At 46.4% G+C, this 20,308-nt stretch overlaps 1 protein-coding gene across 6 annotated transcripts in view; it reads right to left on the minus strand.

Moving 5' to 3' along the window:
• LOC143277178 (TPR and ankyrin repeat-containing protein 1-like) overlaps positions 1–20,308 on the minus strand; it is a 118,356-nt gene that overhangs the window by 82,778 nt on the left and 15,270 nt on the right. For 5 of the 6 annotated variants that reach the window (XM_076581942.1, XM_076581943.1, XM_076581944.1 and 2 more), the window contains 9 exons: positions 18,438–18,591; positions 15,336–15,541; positions 12,276–12,486; positions 9,913–10,176; positions 7,728–8,008; positions 5,337–5,496; positions 3,610–3,851; positions 1,977–2,112; positions 647–937 (listed from right to left, as the gene is read on the minus strand). In XM_076581942.1, the coding sequence (XP_076438057.1) occupies positions 647–937; positions 1,977–2,112; positions 3,610–3,851; positions 5,337–5,496; positions 7,728–8,008; positions 9,913–10,176; positions 12,276–12,486; positions 15,336–15,541; positions 18,438–18,591 (1,945 nt within the window). Of the gene's footprint in view, positions 1–646; positions 938–1,976; positions 2,113–3,609; positions 3,852–5,336; positions 5,497–7,727; positions 8,009–9,912; positions 10,177–11,717; positions 11,746–12,275; positions 12,487–15,335; positions 15,542–18,437; positions 18,592–20,308 lie in introns of those variants that run through there. The other variant, XM_076581947.1, reaches the window with a different exon arrangement.

Raw genomic sequence — 20,308 nt, forward strand, 5'->3', positions numbered from 1 at the left:
AACTGACCATCATTTTCAAAGCACCACATACTGACCACCATTTTCAAAGCACCACAAACTGACCTCCATTTTCAAAGCACCATAAACTGACCCTCCATTTTCAAAGCACCACAAACTGACCACCATTTTCAAAGCACCACATACTGACCATCATTTTCAAAGCATCACAAACTGAGTTGACCACCATTTTCAAAGCACCACAAACTGACCTCCATTTTCAAAGCACCATAAACTGACCCTCCATTTTCAAAGCACCACAAACTGACCACCATTTTCAAAGCACCACATACTGACCACCATTTTCAAAGCACCACAAACTGACCATCATTTTCAAAGCACCACATACTGACCACCATTTTCAAAGCACCACCAACTGACCATCATTTTCAAAGCACCACATACTGACCACCATTTTCAAAGCAACACAAACTGACCCACCTTTCTCGGTGACCTTGATGAGGTAGTCTTGCAGCACCACAAACTGACCCGCATTTCTCGGTGACCTTGATGAGGTAGTCTCGCTGCACCACAAACTGACCCACCTTTCTCGGTGACCTTGATGAGGTAGTCTCTCAGCACCACAAACTGACCCGCATTTCTCGGTGACCTTGATGAGGTAGCCACAAAGCACCACAAACTGACCCACCTTTCTCGGTGACCTTGATGAGGTAGTCTCGCAGCACCTTGTTCCTCTTCTCCACGCAGTCCACAGCCATCTGCCCGTGCCGGTTCCGCACCCTCGGGTTGACGCCGGACTTGACCAGGATCTCACACAGGTCCTGACGCAGCGAGGCCGGCAGGGGGGGCGGGGGGATCTGGTAGGGGTCGGGGGCGGCAAACAGATGAAGTGCGGTGTTGCCCTGTGCGTCCTGAAGGTTCTCCTCGTGGCGGGGTTTGGTTCGAGTCTGCACCAGCCAGTCCAGGAGGTCCCGGTTGGCTGAAACATTGAATATGGCGGCATGGACCAAGCATCCTGTGAAACTGCTTCTGTGATGCAACATTACATACACCTATATCTGACTGAGTGATGCAATATTCCATATACCTAAATCTACTTCAGTGACGCATACCTAAATCTGCTTCACTGACGTTATGACAGTGGAACATCACACATACCACTGATGACAGTGACGTTATCATAGTGGAACATCACACATACCATTGATGGCAGTGATGTTATCACAGTGGAACATCACACACACCACTGATGACAGTGACGTTATCACAGTGGAACATCACACATACCATTGATGGCAGTGATGTTATCACAGTGGAACATCACACATACCATTGATGGCAGTGATGTTATCACAGTGGAACATCACACATACCACTGATGACAGTGACGTTATCACAGTGGAACATCACACATACCATTGATGGCAGTGATGTTATCACAGTGGAACGTCACACATACCATTGATGGCAGTGATGTTATCATAGTGGAACATCACACATACCATTGATGGCAGTGATGTTATCATAGTGGAACATCACACATACCATTGATGGCAGTGATGTTATCATAGTGGAACATCACACATACCACTGATGACAGTGACGTTATCACAGTGGAACATCACACATACCATTGATGGCAGTGATGTTATCATAGTGGAACATCACACATACCATTGATGGCGGTGATGTTATCACAGTGGAACATCACACATACCATTGATGGCAGTGATGTTATCACAGTGGAACATCACACATACCACTGATGACAGTGACGTTATCACAGTGGAACATCACACATACCACTGATGACAGTGACGTTATCACAGTGGAACATCACACATACCATTGATGGCAGTGATGTTATCACAGTGGAACATCACACATACCATTGATGGCAGTGATGTTATCACAGTGGAACATCACACATACCATTGATGGCAGTGATGTTATCATAGTGGAACATCACACATACCGCTGATGACAGTGACGTTATGACAGTGGAACATCACACATACCATTGATGGCAGTGATGATAGCCGCAGCATGGAGGTACGTGTCTCCGGCATAGAAGCTGAGTGTGGTTGGATCCGAACCAAAGCGCAGCAGCCACTGAATCAGTTCCACCACATACTTGGTCACAAACTGGTCCATCTGTCAACAAAATAGTAAAACAAATAAATAAAAATATTTTTCATGCAATCTGTTCAGTCATAATAATAATAATAATGGTATTTATATAGCGCTGAATCTTATGCAGAGACAAAACAAAGCGCTTTCGCACCAGTCATTCACACACATGCGTTACTCTAAAACTGTAGAAACTAAAGACAAGGAAGAGGCAGGGACAGGAGGCTATTTTGGGAAGAGGTGGGTTTTAAGGCCAGACTTGAAAGAGCTGATGCCAGTCATGATTAGTGTTACAGTTCTGTTCGTATTCCGATATATGTCAATGCACTATTGTTAAACCACTTCTCTCTCCCCCTCCCCCTGATCTGGACAGAATCCTTTGACCCATGTAGAGTGTTGGCCAAGAGGTAACACATCCCCCTAGGAAGCGAGAGAATCTGAACGCACTGGTTCGAATCCTGGCATAGTCACCAGTATTTTCTCCCCCTCCACTAGACCTTAAGAGGTGGTCTGAATGCTAGTCATTTGGATGAGATGATAAGCTGAGATGCAGCATGCATTTAGCACACGTAAAAGAACCCACGGCAATGAAAGGGTTGTCCCTGGCAAAATTCAGTAGAAACATCCACTTCGATAGGAAAACAAATAAAATCACAGGCAGAAAAAATACCCAAAAAATGGGTGGCGCTCTCAGTGTAGCGATGCCCTCTCCCTGGGGAGAGCAGCCGGAATTTCACACAGAAATCTGTCGTGACAAAAAGAGTAATACAATACAATAGTGAATGCACTCCAAAAGGAGGAGTTTGTATTAAACTCCATGTTTGGTGTTACATATACTTACCATGTCAAACTGATGCAAACTAGGCCTATTGGTTTGCTCTGCTTGGCTAAATTTCGCGCGGCTAACAGTAAAAAGACGACCCGTCTTGTCCGGTCCGCTCTTAGCCAATCAAACGCCTCTAAAAGCTATAAGTGCTGAATCATTCCTTTGGCCAAGGCTCTCCACGCCATCTTGTCAGGCTTACGCTCTGTCTCGTCTTACGCTTTTTTGGGCTGTTAAGCGTATTCATTTGGCCTTATTTTGCTGCATGCTGCTGGAGTTTACTGTATTCTTACATTCTGTGTACTCGATTCGACTCAGCCCCCTCGAATCGTTCGTTTTTCTCTACCTCTAAGTCAATCCTGTCTTTCCTTTCTCTGTTGGGGATCGGATTTTCGCTGGGTGCCTAAGCACGGTTACCATGCCTCGTATGCCATACTCCAAAAAGACAAAAAAACTTAGACGTATGGAGAGCACAGGACAGGAGTCATAATGGCTGCTGGAAAAAGAGGGCGCTAGCCAGCGGGACAAAGGGGAGGTTACCTACTTCCGGGAGGTTATCGGCCATAGTTTCGTTTTCTCCGCATAGGCGGATAGTAGTTTGCACAGGCAGGAATGTCAGACCCCTGCCGGAGTCTGCACTAGTTGGGTCACAGTTAAGTATGTGTAATTAAATAAAACTTCCCCCCCCCCCCACTCACCTGCCAGGAACACAGAGGCTTCAGGTCCAGCTCTATTGTGGGGGCGGGTCGCCTTGGGTCGTTCACCTTCTGGAACTGATGGAAACACAGCAGTCCACCTTTCCATTCCTCAGCCGCCTTGTCTTTGTCCTTGGCCGGAAATTCGGCGAGACGGTTTCCACTGCAGAAGAAGTCATAGCTGAGTTTGGCCCACAGGTCGGGCGACACGTAGCCCAGGTTAGGGATCCTATCCGGCTGCTTCTCTGAAAGGAAACAAGTTGCAGAGAAAGGTCAGAGATGGTTTCTTCTTCTTCTTTCGACGGTCGCAATAGCTGAGTGGTTAAAGCGTTGGACTTTCAATCTGAGGGTCCCGGGTTCGAATCACGGTGATGGCGCCTGGTGGGTAAAGGGTGGAGATTTTTACGATCTCCCAGGTCAACATATGTGCAGACCTGCAAGTGCCTGAACCCCCTTCGTGTGTATATGCAAGCAGAAGATCAAATACGCACATTAAAGATCCTGTAATCCATGTCAGCGTTCGGTGGATTATGGAAACAAGAACATACCCAGCATGCACACCCCCGAAAACGGAGTATGGCTGCCTACATGGCAGGGTAAAAACGGTCATACACGTAAAAGCCCACTCGTGTGCATACGAGTGAACGCAGAAGAAGAAGAAGTTCTTCTTCTTTCTTCTTCGTCTGCATTTGTGGGCTGCAACTCCCACATTCACTCATATGTACACACCACACCACACCACACCACACCAAAACATAACACACCATACCACACCACACGACACCACAACAAAACAAACCACACCACACCACACCAAACCACACCACAACAAAACATACCACACCACACCACATCACACCACACACAACACCACACCACACACCCCATCCCACCCCACCACACCACACACAACACCCCACCACACCACACACCCCACCACACCACACTACACCACACCAAAACATAACACACCATACCACACCACACGACACCACACCACACCAAACCACACCACAACATACCACACCACACCACATCACACCACACACAACACCACACCACACTACACCACACACATCACACCACACCACACCACACACCACCACTATACCACACCACACCACCTTACTACACCACCACACCACACCACACTCCACACCACACACCACACCACTCCACACCACACCACACCAATCCACACCACACCACCTCACTACACCACCACACCACACCACACCACCTCACTACACCACCACACCACACCACCACACCACACCACCACACACCACCACCACACCACACCCACCACCACACTCCACACCATCACACCACACCACACCACCTCACTACACCACCACACCACACCACCACACACCACCACCACACCACACCACCTCACTACACCACCACACCACACCACACCACCACCACACCACACTCACCACCACACTCCACACCATCACACCACACCACACTACCTCACTACACCACCACACCACACCACCACACACCACCACCACACCACACCCACCACCACACTCCACACCATCACACCACACCACACCACCTCACTACACCACCACACCACACCACCACACACCACCACCACACCACACCCACCACCACACTCCACACCACCACACCACACCACACCACCTCACTACACCACCACACCACACCACCTCACTACACCACCACACCACACACCGCACCACTGTCCTCCCACCCACCTGAATGACTGACGACCGTCTTCACCACCTCTTTCAAGATGTCCTTCTTCTGATCCTCAGTAGCGTCGATGCCCAGAGCGTTGAACGCGTTGCTGAAAGCCTTCACTGCACTCTGCGTCTTGTTCCGACGAAGCAACGCCCGGCCCACCCGCACGTGCCCCTGGGAAAGAGTTTCAGTTTCAGTTTCAGTAGCTCAAAGGAGGCATCACTGCATTCGGACAAATCCATGTACACTACACCACATCTGCCAAGCAGATGCCTGACCAGCAGTGTAACCCAACGCGCTTAGTCAGGCCTTGAGAAAAAAAAAAAGAGTAAATAAACAATAAAAAAATACATAATAAAAAAAAAACTACTACCACTACTAATATGTATAAGGCACAAAAACTTGATGAAGTCAACTATAAGCGTGCGTACATAAATAAAAAAATAAATAAATAATAATTATAATAAAAATTTCTTTAAAAAGAGTAAAAATCAAAACATGTTCTTTTCACCCAGCCGGCGTCAACACGGCAAACGTTTTAATCAAATCAAATCAAATCATGTTGCGTACAGCCCTGAGAACCTCAAAGAGGCGAAGACTTCAAATCAAATCAATTCAAATCATGTCCTCTATAGCGGTGCGGATCAAAATGCTACAGTGCTGTAATGAAGCCAAACAACCGTCGCCCTATACCTAACTGCTACAGTACTGTAATGAAGCCAAACAACCGTCACCCTATACCTAACTGCTACAGTACTGTAATGAAGCCAAACAACCGTCGCCCTATACCTAACTGCTACAGTGCTGTAATGAAGCCAAACAACCGTCGCCCTATACCTAACTGCTACAGTACTGTAATGAAGCCAAACAACCGTCACCCTATACCTAACTGCTACAGTGCTGTAATGAAGCCAAACAACCGTCGCCCTATACCTAACTGCTACAGTGCTGTAATGAAGCCAAACAACCGTCACCCTATACCTAACTGCTACAGTACCGTAATGAAGCCAAACAACCGTCGCCCTATACCTAACTGCTACAGTACTGTAATGAAGCCAAACAACCGTCACCCTATACCTAACTGCTACAGTGCTGTAATGAAGCCAAACAACCGTCACCCTATACCTAACTGCTACAGTGCTGTAATGAAGCCAAACAACCGTCACCCTATACCTAACTGCTACAGTACTGTAATGAAGCCAAACAACCGTCACCCTATACCTAACTGCTACAGTGCTGTAATGAAGCCAAACAACCGTCACCCTATACCTAACTGCTACAGTACTGTAATGAAGCCAAACAACCGTCGCCCTATACCTAACTGCTACAGTGCTGTAATGAAGCCAAACAACCGTCGCCCTATACCTAACTGCTACAGTGCTGTAATGAAGCCAAACAACCGTCACCCTATACCTAACTGCTACAGTGCTGTAATGAAGCCAAACAACCGTCACCCTATACCTAACTGCTACAGTGCTGTAATGAAGCCAAACAACCGTCGCCCTATACCTAACTGCTACAGTGCTGTAATGAAGCCAAACAACCGTCGCCCTATACCTAACTGCTACAGTGCTGTAATGAAGCCAAACAACCGTCGCCCTATACCTAACTGCTACAGTACCGTAACGAAGCAAAAAGACCATCTCGAACCCTGTTCCGTAATGAAGCCAAAACGCTGTCTCTTATCTGTACCATAAAACTGCTTTAGTGCTGTAACGAAGCGAAAAGACCATCCCTAAGTCTAACCTTGCTACAGTACCGTAATGAAGCCAAAAGACTTTCACCACACACCACACTCCAACAGTACCGTAATAAAGCCAAAAGACGTGTCTCACACCACACCACACTCCAACAGTACCGTAATAAAGCCAAAAGACGTGTCTCACACCACACCACACTCCAACAGTACCGTAATAAAGCCAAAAGACTTTCACCACACACCACACTCCTACAGTACCGTAATAAAGCCAAAAGACGTGTCTCACACCACACCACACTCCTACAGTACCGTAATAAAGCCAAAAAAACTGTCCCTTGACGGGCGCAATAGCCAAGTGGTTAAAGCATTGGACTGTCAATCTGAGGGTCCCGGGTTTGAATCACGGTGACGGCGCCTGGTGGGTAAAGGGTGGAGATTTTTACGATCTCCCAGGTCAACATGTGTGCAGACCTGCTAGTGCCTGAACCCCCTTCGTGTGCAGAACATCAAATACGCACGTTAAAGATCCTGTAATCCATGTCAGCGTTCGGTGGGTTATGGAAACAAGAACATACCCAGCATGCACACCCCCGAAAACGGAGTATGGCTGCCTACATGGCGGGGTAAAAACGGTCATACACGTAAAAGCCCACTCGTGTGCATACGAGTGAACGCACAAGAAGAAGAAGAAGAAACTGTCCCTCACCCTGTACCAGTGACCATCAAAAGACACGCTGTCCTTGGCATCATCAAAGGCCTGGTTCACATCCCCCAGCTGCAGGTGACACTCCGAGCGGTTGCTGAACAGGACCGCCAGCTCGTGCTTCTTGGCCTCGTGACCCCTGTGGGTCAGGATGTCGGCTGGAAGCTTCTTGCGGAGCACGGTAATGGCCTGCGTGTAGAAGTCGATGGCCTCCCGGTAGTTCTTCCGCTTGTAGGCCGCGTTACCACGCTCCTTCATTTCTTCCGTCGTCTTCGGGGCGGAGTCTGTCGCATGGCACTCATAGCGTTAACAGGTTAAAAAGGTTAAAGGTCCCCTTGACTACTTAAAAAGGTTAGAGCTTAAAGTCTTGACACATAGAACCCGTAATGCACACCAGTTAAAAATTGTTGGTAATGATAACGATAAATGGTGATGAAGGAGATGATGATGATAATGATAATGATGATGATGGTGAAGATGATGATGGTGAAGATGAAGAAGAGGAAGAAGAGCATGAAGAAGTACAAAAACAAAAACAAGAACATGAAGAAAAAGAAGAACAAGAAAAACAACAACAAATACAAGCAGAAAAAAACAACATGCACAACACAAAGAATCAAAAGTAAAAGACAAAGACAGCAGACAGCAGAGACACCTACAGACAGCAACAGGCAGACAGCAGCAGATGCAACAGACAGCAGCAGAGACAGCAACAGACAGACAGCAGACAGCAACAGACAGCAGCAGAGACAGCAACAGACAGCAGAGACAGCAACAGACAGCAGCAGACAGCAGAGACAGCAACAACAGACAGCAGCAGACTGCAGCAGACAGACAGCAACAGACAGCAGCAGACAGCAGAGACAGCAACAGACAGCAGCAGAGACAGCAACAGACAGCAGCAACAGACAGCAGCAGACTGCAGCAGACAGACAGCAACAGACAGCAGCAACAGACAGCAGCAGACAGCCAGACAGCAGAGACAGCAACAGACAGCAGAGACAGCAACAGACAGCAGCAGACAGCCAGACAGCAGAGACAGCAACAGACAGCAGCAGAGACAGCAACAGACAGCAGCAGACTGCAGCAGACAGACAGCAACAGACAGCAGCAGAGACAGCAACAGACAGCAGAGACAGCAACAGACAGCCAGACAGCAGAGACAGCAACAGACAGCAGCAGAGACAGCAACAGACAGACAGCAGACAGCAACAGACAGCAGCAGACAGCAGAGACAGCAACAACAGACAGCAGCAGACAGTAGAGGCAGCAACAGACAGCAGCAACAGACAGCAGCAGACAGCCAGACAGCAGAGACAGCAACAGACAGCAGAGACAGCAACAGACAGCAGCAGTCAGCAGCAACAGACAGCAGAGACAGCAACAGCCAGACAGCAGAGACAGCAACAGACAGCAGCAGAGACAGCAACAGACAGCAGCAGACAGCCAGACAGCAGAGACAGCAGCAGAGACAGCAACAGACAGCAGCAGACAGCCAGACAGCAGAGACAGCAATAGACAGCAGCAGAGACAGCAACAGACAGCAACAGACAGCAGAGACAGCAACAACAGACAGCAGCAGACAGACAGCAACAGACAGCAGCAACAGACAGCAGCAGACAGCAGAGACCGCAACAGACAGCAGCAGAGACAGCAACAGACAGCAGCAGACAGACAGCAACAGACAGCAGCAACAGACAGCAGCAGACAGCCAGACAGCAGAGATAGCAGCAGAGACAGCAGCAGAGACAGCAACAGACAGCAGCAACAGACAGCAACAGCCAGACAGCAGAGACAGCAGCAGAGACAGCAGCAGAGACAGCAACAGACAGCAGCAACAGACAGCAACAGACAGACAGCAGAGACAGCAACAGACAGCAGCAGAGACAGCAACAGACAGCAGCAGACTGCAGCAGACAGACAGCAACCGACAGCAGCAGAGACAGCAACAGACAGCAGAGACAGCAACAGACAGCAGCAGACAGCAGAGACAGCAACAGACAGCAGCAGACAGCCAGACAGCAGAGACAGCAACAGACAGCAGCAGAGACAGCAACAGACAGACAGCAGCAGACTGCAGCAGACAGACAGCAACAGACAGCAGCAGACAGACAGCAACAGACAGCAGACAGACAGCAGCAGACAGCAGCAACAGACAGCAGACAGACAGCAACAGACAGCCACCCACCGGGAGGCTTCAGCAGCATCCTGTACACAGGGCTGTGGGGAGCCACATAGTCCACAGCCTTCTTCGACATCACGTCCATGGCCGCAGGGTTCAGTCCCTTGTCCAGCAACAGGGCCACCAGTTGTCTGCCCACCTCGTGCTCCCCGTCCCCAAAGTGCAGGCAGACGTTGTGGAGCAGGGTTCGATTCTCGGTGTTCTGCGCCGTCCTGGCTTCCCTGACTCGCTTCTCGTCCGACAGGATGTACTGCATCAGGCCTAGTTTTTCTGTGCGTACAGAGACACAGGTCATTGGTGATGATGATGATGGTGATGGTGATGATGATGATGACAGGATGTACTGCATCAGGCCTAGTTTTTCTGTCCGTACAGAGACACAGGTCATTGTGATCACAGTGATAATGGTGATGATGATGATGGTGATGATGATGATTTGTGATGATGATGATGATAATGGTGATGATGATGATGATAATGGTGCTGATGATGATAATGATGATGATAGGACGTACTGCATCAGGCCTAGTTTTTCTGTCCGTACACAGACACAGGTCATTGTGATCACAGTGATAATGGTGATGATGATGATGATGATGATGATGATGGTGATGATGGCGATGATGATGATGGTGATGATGATGATAATGATGATGACAGGCCTGCATCAGGCCTAGTTTTTCTGTCCATACACAGACACAGGTCATTGTGATCATACTGTATTCTATTACTCTTTTTTTGTCACAACAGATTTCTCTGTGTGTGGAGTTCAGGCTGCTCTGCCCAAGGATTAGAGTGCAACCCTGTTTTCTACTATTTTTTCCTGCCTGCAATTTTATTTGTTTTCCTGTCAAGAAGGACATTTTCTACAGAATTTTTGCCAAGGACAACCCTTTTTTGTTGCCATGGGTTCTTTCACGTGTGCTATGTGCCTGCTGCACACAGGACCTCAGTTTATTGCCTTACCCGAATGGCTAGCATCCAGACCACCACTCAAGGTCTAGTGGAGGGTAAGAAAATACTGGCAACTATGGGATTCGAACTCGTGTGCTCAGATTCCCTCCCTTCCTAGGCGGATGCGTTACCTCTAAGCCGACACTCCACATAAGTGAAAATGATGATGATGGTGATGACGATGATGATGGTGGTGATGATAGGATGTACTGCATCAGCCCCAGTTTTTCTGTTGGTACAGACTCACAGGTCATTGTGATCACAGTGATAATGGTGATGACCATCATGATGATAACAATACTAATTATGATGCTGACGATGATAGCAGTACTAAGAAGAAGAATGAAAATGAGAAACATAATGCTAACATTTATAAAATACCAACAATAACAATAATAATAATAATAATAACGAGAAAAAGAAGAATGATCATGATAACAATGATGACAATAATGACAGTGACAGGTGTTAACTACACAATACCTGTGATGCTGAAGAGGAAGAGCATGATGTGGTACCAGGTGTTAGCGACAGGTGTTAACGACAGACAGGTGCTAACAACAGGTGTTAACGATAGACAGGTGCTAACGACACCATACCTGTGACGCAGCAGAGGAACAGCACGATGTGGTAGCAGGTGCTAACGATAGGTGTTAACGACAGACAGGTGCTAACGACACCATACCTGTGACGCAGCAGAGGAACAGCACGATGTGGTACCAGGTGCTAACAACAGGTGTTAACGACAGACAGGTGCTAACGACACCATACCTGTGACGCAGCAGAGGAACAGCACGATGTGGTACCAGGTGCTAACAACAGGTGTTAACGACAGACAGGTGTTAACGACACCATACCTGTGATGCAGCAGAGGAACAGCACGATGTGGTAGCAGGTGCAAATGACAGGTGTTAACGACAGACAGGTGCTAACAACAGGTGTTAACGATAGACAGGTGCAAATGACAGGTGTTAACGACAGACAGGTGCTAACAACAGGTGTTAACGATAGACAGGTGCAAATGACAGGTGTTAATGACAGACAGGTGCTAACGACAGGTGTTAACGACAGACAGGTGCTAACGACAGGTGTTAACGACAGACAGGTGCTAACAACAGGTATTATCGACAGACAGGCGCTAACAACACCATACCTGTGATGCAGCAGAGGAACAGCACGATGTGGTAGCAGGTGCTAATGACAGGTGTTAACGACAGACAGGTGCTAACGACACCATACCTGTGACGCAGCAGAGGAACAGCACGATGTGGTAGCAGGTGCTAATGACAGGTGTTAACGACAGACAGGTGCTAACGACAGGTGTTAACGACAGACAGGTGCTAACGACAGGTGTTAACGACAGACAGGTGCTAACAACAGGTATTATCGACAGACAGGCGCTAACAACACCATACCTGTGATGCAGCAGAGGAACAGCACGATGTGGTACCAGGTGGTGGCCTCGTCCTCCGGCAGCAAAGAGGCTGGGTTGGCCCCCTGCAGGAGAAGGGCCAGAACCAGGTCCGTCACCCACTGAGTGCTGTCCCCTGGGTGCGAACCCTCCACCTGCTCCACCAGGGTGTGCAGGACCGCCGTGCTCGCCTTCAGGCTCATGGCGTACCCCACCTGGGGACAGGTGAACGCGATGCCGTCACTTTTTATCTTCATGATAATGATGATAATGATATATGATAGTCATGGCGTACCCCACCTGGGGACAGGTGAACATGATGCCGTCACTTTTTATCTTCATGATAATGATAATAATGATATATGATAGTCATGGCGTACCCCACCTGGGGACAGGTGAACGTGATGTGGTCACTTTTTATCTTCACGATAATGGTAATAATGATATATGATAGTCATGGCGTACCCAACCTGGGGACAGGTGAACATGATGCCGTCACTTTTTATCTTCATGATAATGATAATAATGATATATGATAGTCATGGCGTACCCCACCTGGGGACAGGTGAACGTGATGTGGTCACTTTTTTATCTTCATGATAATGATGATAATGATATAGTCATGGCGTACCCCACCTGGGGACAGGTGAACGTGATGCCGTCACTTTTTATCTTCATGATAATGATAATAATGATATATGATAGTCATGGTGTACCCCACCTGCGGACAGGTGAACATGATGTAGTCACTTTTTATCTTCATGATAATGATGATAATGATATATGATAGTCATGGCGTACCCCACCTGGGGACAGGTGAACGTGATGCCGTCACTTTTTATCTTCATGATAATGATAATAATGATATATGATAGTCATGGCGTACCCCACCTGGGGACAGGTGAACATGATGCCGTCACTTTTTTTATCTTCATGATAATGATAATAATGATATATGATAGTCATGGCGTACCCCACCTGGGGACAGGTGAACGTGATGTGGTCACTTTTTATCTTCACGATAATGGTAATAATGATATATGATAGTCATGGCGTACCCAACCTGGGGACAGGTGAACATGATGCCGTCACTTTTTATCTTCATGATAATGATAATAATGATATATGATAGTCATGGCGTACCCCACCTGGGGACAGGTGAACGTGATGCCGTCACTTTTTATCTTCATGATAATGATAATAATGATATATGATAGTCATGGCGTACCCCACCTGGGGACAGGTGAACGTGATGTGGTCACTTTTTATCTTCACGATAATGGTAATAATGATATATGATAGTCATGGCGTACCCAACCTGGGGACAGGTGAACATGATGCCGTCACTTTTTATCTTCATGATAATGATAATAATGATATATGATAGTCATGGCGTACCCCACCTGGGGACAGGTGAACGTGATGTGGTCACTTTTTTATCTTCATGATAATGATGATAATGATATAGTCATGGCGTACCCCACCTGGGGACAGGTGAACGTGATGCCGTCACTTTTTATCTTCATGATAATGATAATAATGATATATGATAGTCATGGTGTACCCCACCTGCGGACAGGTGAACATGATGTAGTCACTTTTTATCTTCATGATAATGATGATAATGATATATGATAGTCATGGCGTACCCCACCTGGGGACAGGTGAACGTGATGCCGTCACTTTTTATCTTCATGATAATGATAATAATGATATATGATAGTCATGGCGTACCCCACCTGGGGACAGGTGAACATGATGCCGTCACTTTTTTTATCTTCATGATAATGATAATAATGATATATGATAGTCATGGCGTACCCCACTTGGGGACAGGTGAACGTGATATGGTCACTTTTTATCTTCATGATAATGATGATAATGATATATGATAGTCATGGCGTACCCCACCTGGGGACAGGTGAACGTGATATGGTCACTTTTTATCTTCATGATAATGATGATAATGATATATGATAGTCATGGCGTACCCCACCTGGGGACAGGTGAACGTGATATGGTCACTTTTTATCTTCATGATAATGATAATAATGATATATGATAGTCATGGCGTACCCCACCTGGGGACAGGTGAACGTGATATGGTCACTTTTTATCTTCATGATAATGATGATAATGATATATGATAGTCATGGCGTACCCCACCTGGGGACAGGTGAACGTGATTCCGTCACTTTTTATCTTCATGATAATGATAATAATGATATATGATAGTCATGGCGTACCCCACCTGGGGACAGGTGAACGTGATGCCGTCACTTTTTTATCTTCATGATAATGATAATAATGATATATGATAGTCATGGCGTACCCCACCTGGGGACAGGTGAACGTGATGTGGTCACTTTTTTATCTTCATGATAATGATAATAATGATATATGATAGTCATGGCGTACCCCACCTGGGGACAGGTGAACGTGATGTGGTCACTTTTTTATCTTCATGATAATGATAAAAATGATATATGATAGTCAGTGATGGTGTTCTCTGTGTGAAATTCGGGCTGCTCTCCCCAGGGAGAGTGCGTCGCTATACTACAGCGCCACCATTTTTTTTTGTATTTTTTCCTGCGTGCTGTTTTATTTTTTGTTTTTCCTATCAAAGTGGATTTTTCTACAGAATTTTGCCAGGAACAACCTTTTTGTTGCCGTGTGTTCTTTCAGGAAGCGAGAGAATCTGAGCGCGCTGGTTCGAATCACGGCTCAGCCGCCAATATTTTCTCCCCCTCCACTAGACCTTGAGTGATGGTCTGGACGCTAGTCATTCGGATGAGACGATAAACCGAGGTCCCGTGTGCGGCATGCACTTAGAGCACGTAAAAGAACCCACGGCAACAAAAGGGTTGTTCCTGGCAAAATTCTGTAGAAAAATCCACGTCAATAGGAAAAACAAATAAAACTGCACGCAGGAAAAATACAAAAAAAAAGGGTGGCGCTGTAGAATAGCGACACGCTCTCCCTGGGGAGAGTAGCCCGAATTTCACACAGAGAAATCTGCTGTGATAAAAAGAAATACAAAAATACAAAATCTGGTTCCACACACCTTGTGCCTGCCCTGCTTGTAGCGCTCAGCAAACCTCCAGCCAGCCTGCACCAGAGCCTGATCCGCCACCCCGTCCTCTGGAGGCCCCAGCACCAGGCGTCGCAGAACGTCCCAGGAGGAGCTCTTGCTGAACGTCTCCACCAGGCGGGGCCAGCACGGCGAGAGGTGAGGGGTCATTCGCTTTAGCACCGAGTCCGCTTCCGTGTCTGACAGTCATAAAGCGTTCTGTTGTTGTTGTTTTGTTAGATGGTTTTTTTGGGTTTGTTTTTTTTGTTGTTGTTTTTTTGGAATACGATGTTCACAAAAAGTTCAGAACCACTCGGTAACACATGGGAGACAGGTGAGGGGTCACTGGCTTCAGTACTGATTCCGCTTCCTGGTCTGTTAGTCAACAAGTGTTCTGTTTGTTTTCAGAGTGTCTTTGAACACTCTGAAAGCTTCTCTGAAGGCCTTCAACATCAGCCACGACACATGGGAGCTGAATGCAATGGACAGACCAAAGTGGCATTCAGCTGTCCACAAAGGTGCCAATTCCTGTGAGGCCAACAGAATCCCTGCAGCAGAGCAAGGCAGACAGGCCAGGAAAAGCAGTGCCAGCAAGTCCCTGACAGCCGCCACCATCCCCTGTCCACACTGCGTCAGAGCCTTCCGGGCACGGATTGGCCTGACCAGTCATCTGCGCACCCACAGAGCCCAACCCACCCACCCCCAGGATGACTAGATGGTCCTCGTCGAACGAACCACAGTGTTTGTTTTAATTATAATACAGGGTAAACAGAAAGTTAAGAACCACTTGGGTCCATCATGCCACTAGGGACCACCCAGCCAAACTTCATCATAACAATATGTGTTACCTGAAAATACGGACACACGCAATCGGTAAAGTCAGTCTGGGGAAAGTTACAAAAAAAAATGATCATGAAACGTATTACAGAACATCAACCCTGATTTTTTTCTTTTCTTAATCTCAAAGCAACATAGCGGTGAGGGAGTGGAGGAGAGAGCACACTTCCTGAATGAACTGAACGACACTGATGGAACACATAATAATAATAATAATAATGGTATTTATATAGCGCTGAATCTTGTGCAGAGACAAATCAAAGCGCTTTCGCACCAGTCATTCACACGCATGCATAACTCTGAAACTGTAAAAACTAAAGGCAAGGAAGAGGCAGGCAAGGGAGGCTATTTTGGGAAGAGGTGGGTTTTAAGGCCAGACTTGAAAGAGCTGAGTGCGGAGACCTGACGAAGCGAAAGAGGAAGTTCATTCCGATTGCAAGGTCCAGAGACAGAGAAAGAACGGTGGCCAACAGTCGAGTGTTTGAATCTGTTACAGATACGTTAACACTACATCAACACTGATTTTGTTTCTTTTTCTTTATCTAAATCTCAAACCCACATACCAGTGAGAGAGGGGAGGAGGTAGCATGTGTGCTGAATAAACAAAGCAACACTAATGGAATACACACACACCATTACAGAAGTGTTAACGTCACATCCTTGTCTAAATCTCAAACCCACATACCAGTGAGAGAGGGGAGGAGGTAGCATTTGTTCTGAATAAACAAAGCAACACTAATGGAATACACACACACCGTTACAGAAGTGTTAACGTCACATCCTTGTCTAAATCTCAAAACCACGTACCAGTGAGAGAGGGGAGAAGGGTGCGTATGTCCTGAATCAACTGAGCAACACTGATGGAATACAAGTGCACACGCACTCCGGTGTACATGTGCTGATGCCACATCAACCCAGATTCTTTTTCTTTATTCACATCTCAAAAAGGAAATTTTCTTCCTAAAATTACATTTAAATAACATACTTAACCGTGACCCACTAGTGCAGACTCCGGCAGGGGCCCGACATTCCTGTCCTGTGCAAACTACTATCCGCCTATGCGGAGAAAACGAAAGTAGCTACGGCCGATAACCTCCTGAAGTAGGTTACCTCCCCTCTGTATCCCTGACTAGTGCCCTTTTTCCAGCAGCCATTATGACTCCTGTTCCTGTGCTCTTCATACAGCTAAGTTTTTTTCGTATTTTCTGTCTGTCTGTCGATTCTCTGGCGTTCTTGTTTTTTGTCAAATTATGTCTTCAACCAGGTCACATAATTATATGGCTTGACTGGGCGATCGGGCTAAAATTAAGGCGCGATTGCAATCGATTCGCGGACACTTTGGGCCCTCGACTTCTGGCCCTCTCAACAACGCCAACCCACTGCCTCCTCCACTTCCTCCGCTCCCTCCGGTCGACTCCAGACCTCCAGCATCTCCTCTGGTGACTTCTAGAGGTTTGTTGCCCCACACTCAGGTCAGTGGTGCCATTGAGGCCATTTTTATCGAACATACTTTATTCATATCTCAAAACAACATACTTTATTCAATTCTCAAACAACATACTTTATTCATATCTCAAAACAACATACTTTATTCATTTCTCAAACAATGTACTTTATTCCTATCTCAACCCAACATATTTTATCCATATCTCAACCCAACATACTTTATTCCTATCTCAACCCAACATACTTTATCCATATCTCAAAACAACATACTTTATTCATATCTCAACCCAACGCACTTTATCCATATCTCAACCCAACGTACTTTATACTTTATTCATATCTCAACCCAACATACTTTATCCATATCTGAACCCAACATACTTTATACTTTATTCATATCTCAAACCAACGTACTTTATCCATATCTCAACCCAACGTACTTTATTCATATCTCAACCCAACATACTTTATCCATATCTCAACCCAACATACTTTATCCATATCTTAAACCAACATACTTTATCCATATCTTAAACCAACATACTTTATACTTTATTCGTATCTCAACCCAACATACTTTATACTTTATTCATATCTTAAACCAACATACTTTATACTTTATTCGTATCTCAAACCAACATACTTTATACTTTATTCGTATCTCAAACCAACATACTTTATCCAGATCTCAACCCAACATACTTTATACTTTATTCGTATCTCAACCCAACATACTTTATCCAGATCTGAACCCAACATACTTTATCCAGATCTCAACCCAACATACTTTATCCAGATCTCAACCCAACGTACCGGTGAGTGAGGGGAGGAGGGAGCAGACCTCCTGGATGAACTGGGCCTTCTGGTCAACATCAGCCTGCTCACTGGCCACACCCATCAGGAACTTGTCGCACGCCTGGGCAAACTCCTTCTTCTCCATCAGGCTCTTGCCCAGTCGCCAGAACGGCTTTCACACACAGCACATCACACATAAATGGAAATTTTCTACAAATAGTAAAGAGTGGTAACTCTCTCCATTCACAAGGTACACAACTTCAAGTCAGTGCTGCTTACGCTACCGATTCAGCTAGCACACAGGTAAATAAAAGGTACATTGGAACAAACCCAGACACTTCCTCAAAAAGGAAGCGCCAGGCCTGTCCTTATACGGATCATTTGACATGTGCACACAGCAGCAAAGACAGAAGAAGTGTGCAAACACAAATTTGCTTTTATTCAAGACTGGCATAGCCTCTTTAATCCTGAACAAGCCACACAGAACACATGAAATTTTCTACCTAAAATTACGTTTAAGTAACATACTTAACCGTGACCCACTAGTGCAGACTCTGGCAGGGGTCTGCCATTCTTTGTCCTGTGCAAACTACTATCCCGGAAGTAGGTTACCTCCCCTTTGCCCCCCTGACCAGCGCCCTCTTTTTCTGGCAGCCATCATGACTCCTGTTCCTGTGCTCTTCATACGGGTAAGTTTTTTCGTATTTTCTGTCTGTATGTCAATTCTCTGGCGTTCTTGTTTTTTGTCAAATTATGTCTCCAACCAGGTCACATAATTATATAGCTCAATTGGGCGATCGTGCTAAAATTAAGGCGCGATCGCAATCGATTTGCTGACACTCTGGGCCCTCTACTCCTGGCCCTCTCAACAACGCCAACCTGCCACCTCCTCCACTTCCTCCGCTCCCTCCGGTCGACTCCAGACATCCACCACCTCCTACACCTCCTCTGGTGACTTCTAGAGGTTTGTTGCCCCACACTCAGGTCAGTGCTGCCTTTAATGCCATTTTTATCAATCTGCGAACGCACTCGACACGATCCACGTTTTCTTGGCCCTGCCAGTCGGCAGTGCACGAGTCGACCTCCTCTGTCTCTTTACCCATACCCACAGTTGCACCTAATACATTTTTACGTTTTTCTATGGCGCGATATCCAGCACCAAGGCTGCTAGAAGCGCCTTACATCATCCAGTTGACTATAAACATGCCTTAACCCTTTGAGCCCTGACCACCGCTTTACCGGTGGTAGAGAAAAATGACATAATGTCTAGCCACCGGTTGAGCGGTGCGTAAACACTTGTGTCGTGTTTTGCTATTGGTTGACTTATATTGAAGAGCCAATCAGAAAAACCATAATATTCTGACGTCAGCGAACGTAGTACCAACATGGCCACGCCTTTTCACTGTGTTTTGTGCATGTGCTTTGGATAAAAAAGATCAATATCAATATAAGTCAACCAATAGCAAAACACGACACAAGTGTTTACACACCACTCAACCGGTGGCTAGGCATTATGTCATTTTTCTCTACCACCGGTAAAGCGGTGGTCAGGGCACTCTTTTTATATCTGCCATGACACATTAAATACCAATTATTTGCAAATTTTGGCTCAGGAGCTCAGGCAGAAGGGTTAAAATTGCTCAGGAACTCAGGGCTCAAAGGGTTAAAAGAACACATCAACCGCTATCTGACAATGGAAAACATCCAGTGTGTTCATATAAATGAAAAAGCACACTGATGAGATGGATCAGATTATAAAAGTGAATAAGGCTTAAATTAAAACAAAATGCATTTCATAGAACGCACACACACACACACACACACACATATATATATAGATGTCCCTCCCTTACAGACACACACACACACTCACACACACACACGCTGAC

Source organism: Babylonia areolata, chromosome 33 (genome assembly GCF_041734735.1).
Source record: "Babylonia areolata isolate BAREFJ2019XMU chromosome 33, ASM4173473v1, whole genome shotgun sequence".
In the NCBI taxonomy this organism is placed as follows: domain Eukaryota; kingdom Metazoa; phylum Mollusca; class Gastropoda; order Neogastropoda; family Buccinidae; genus Babylonia; species Babylonia areolata.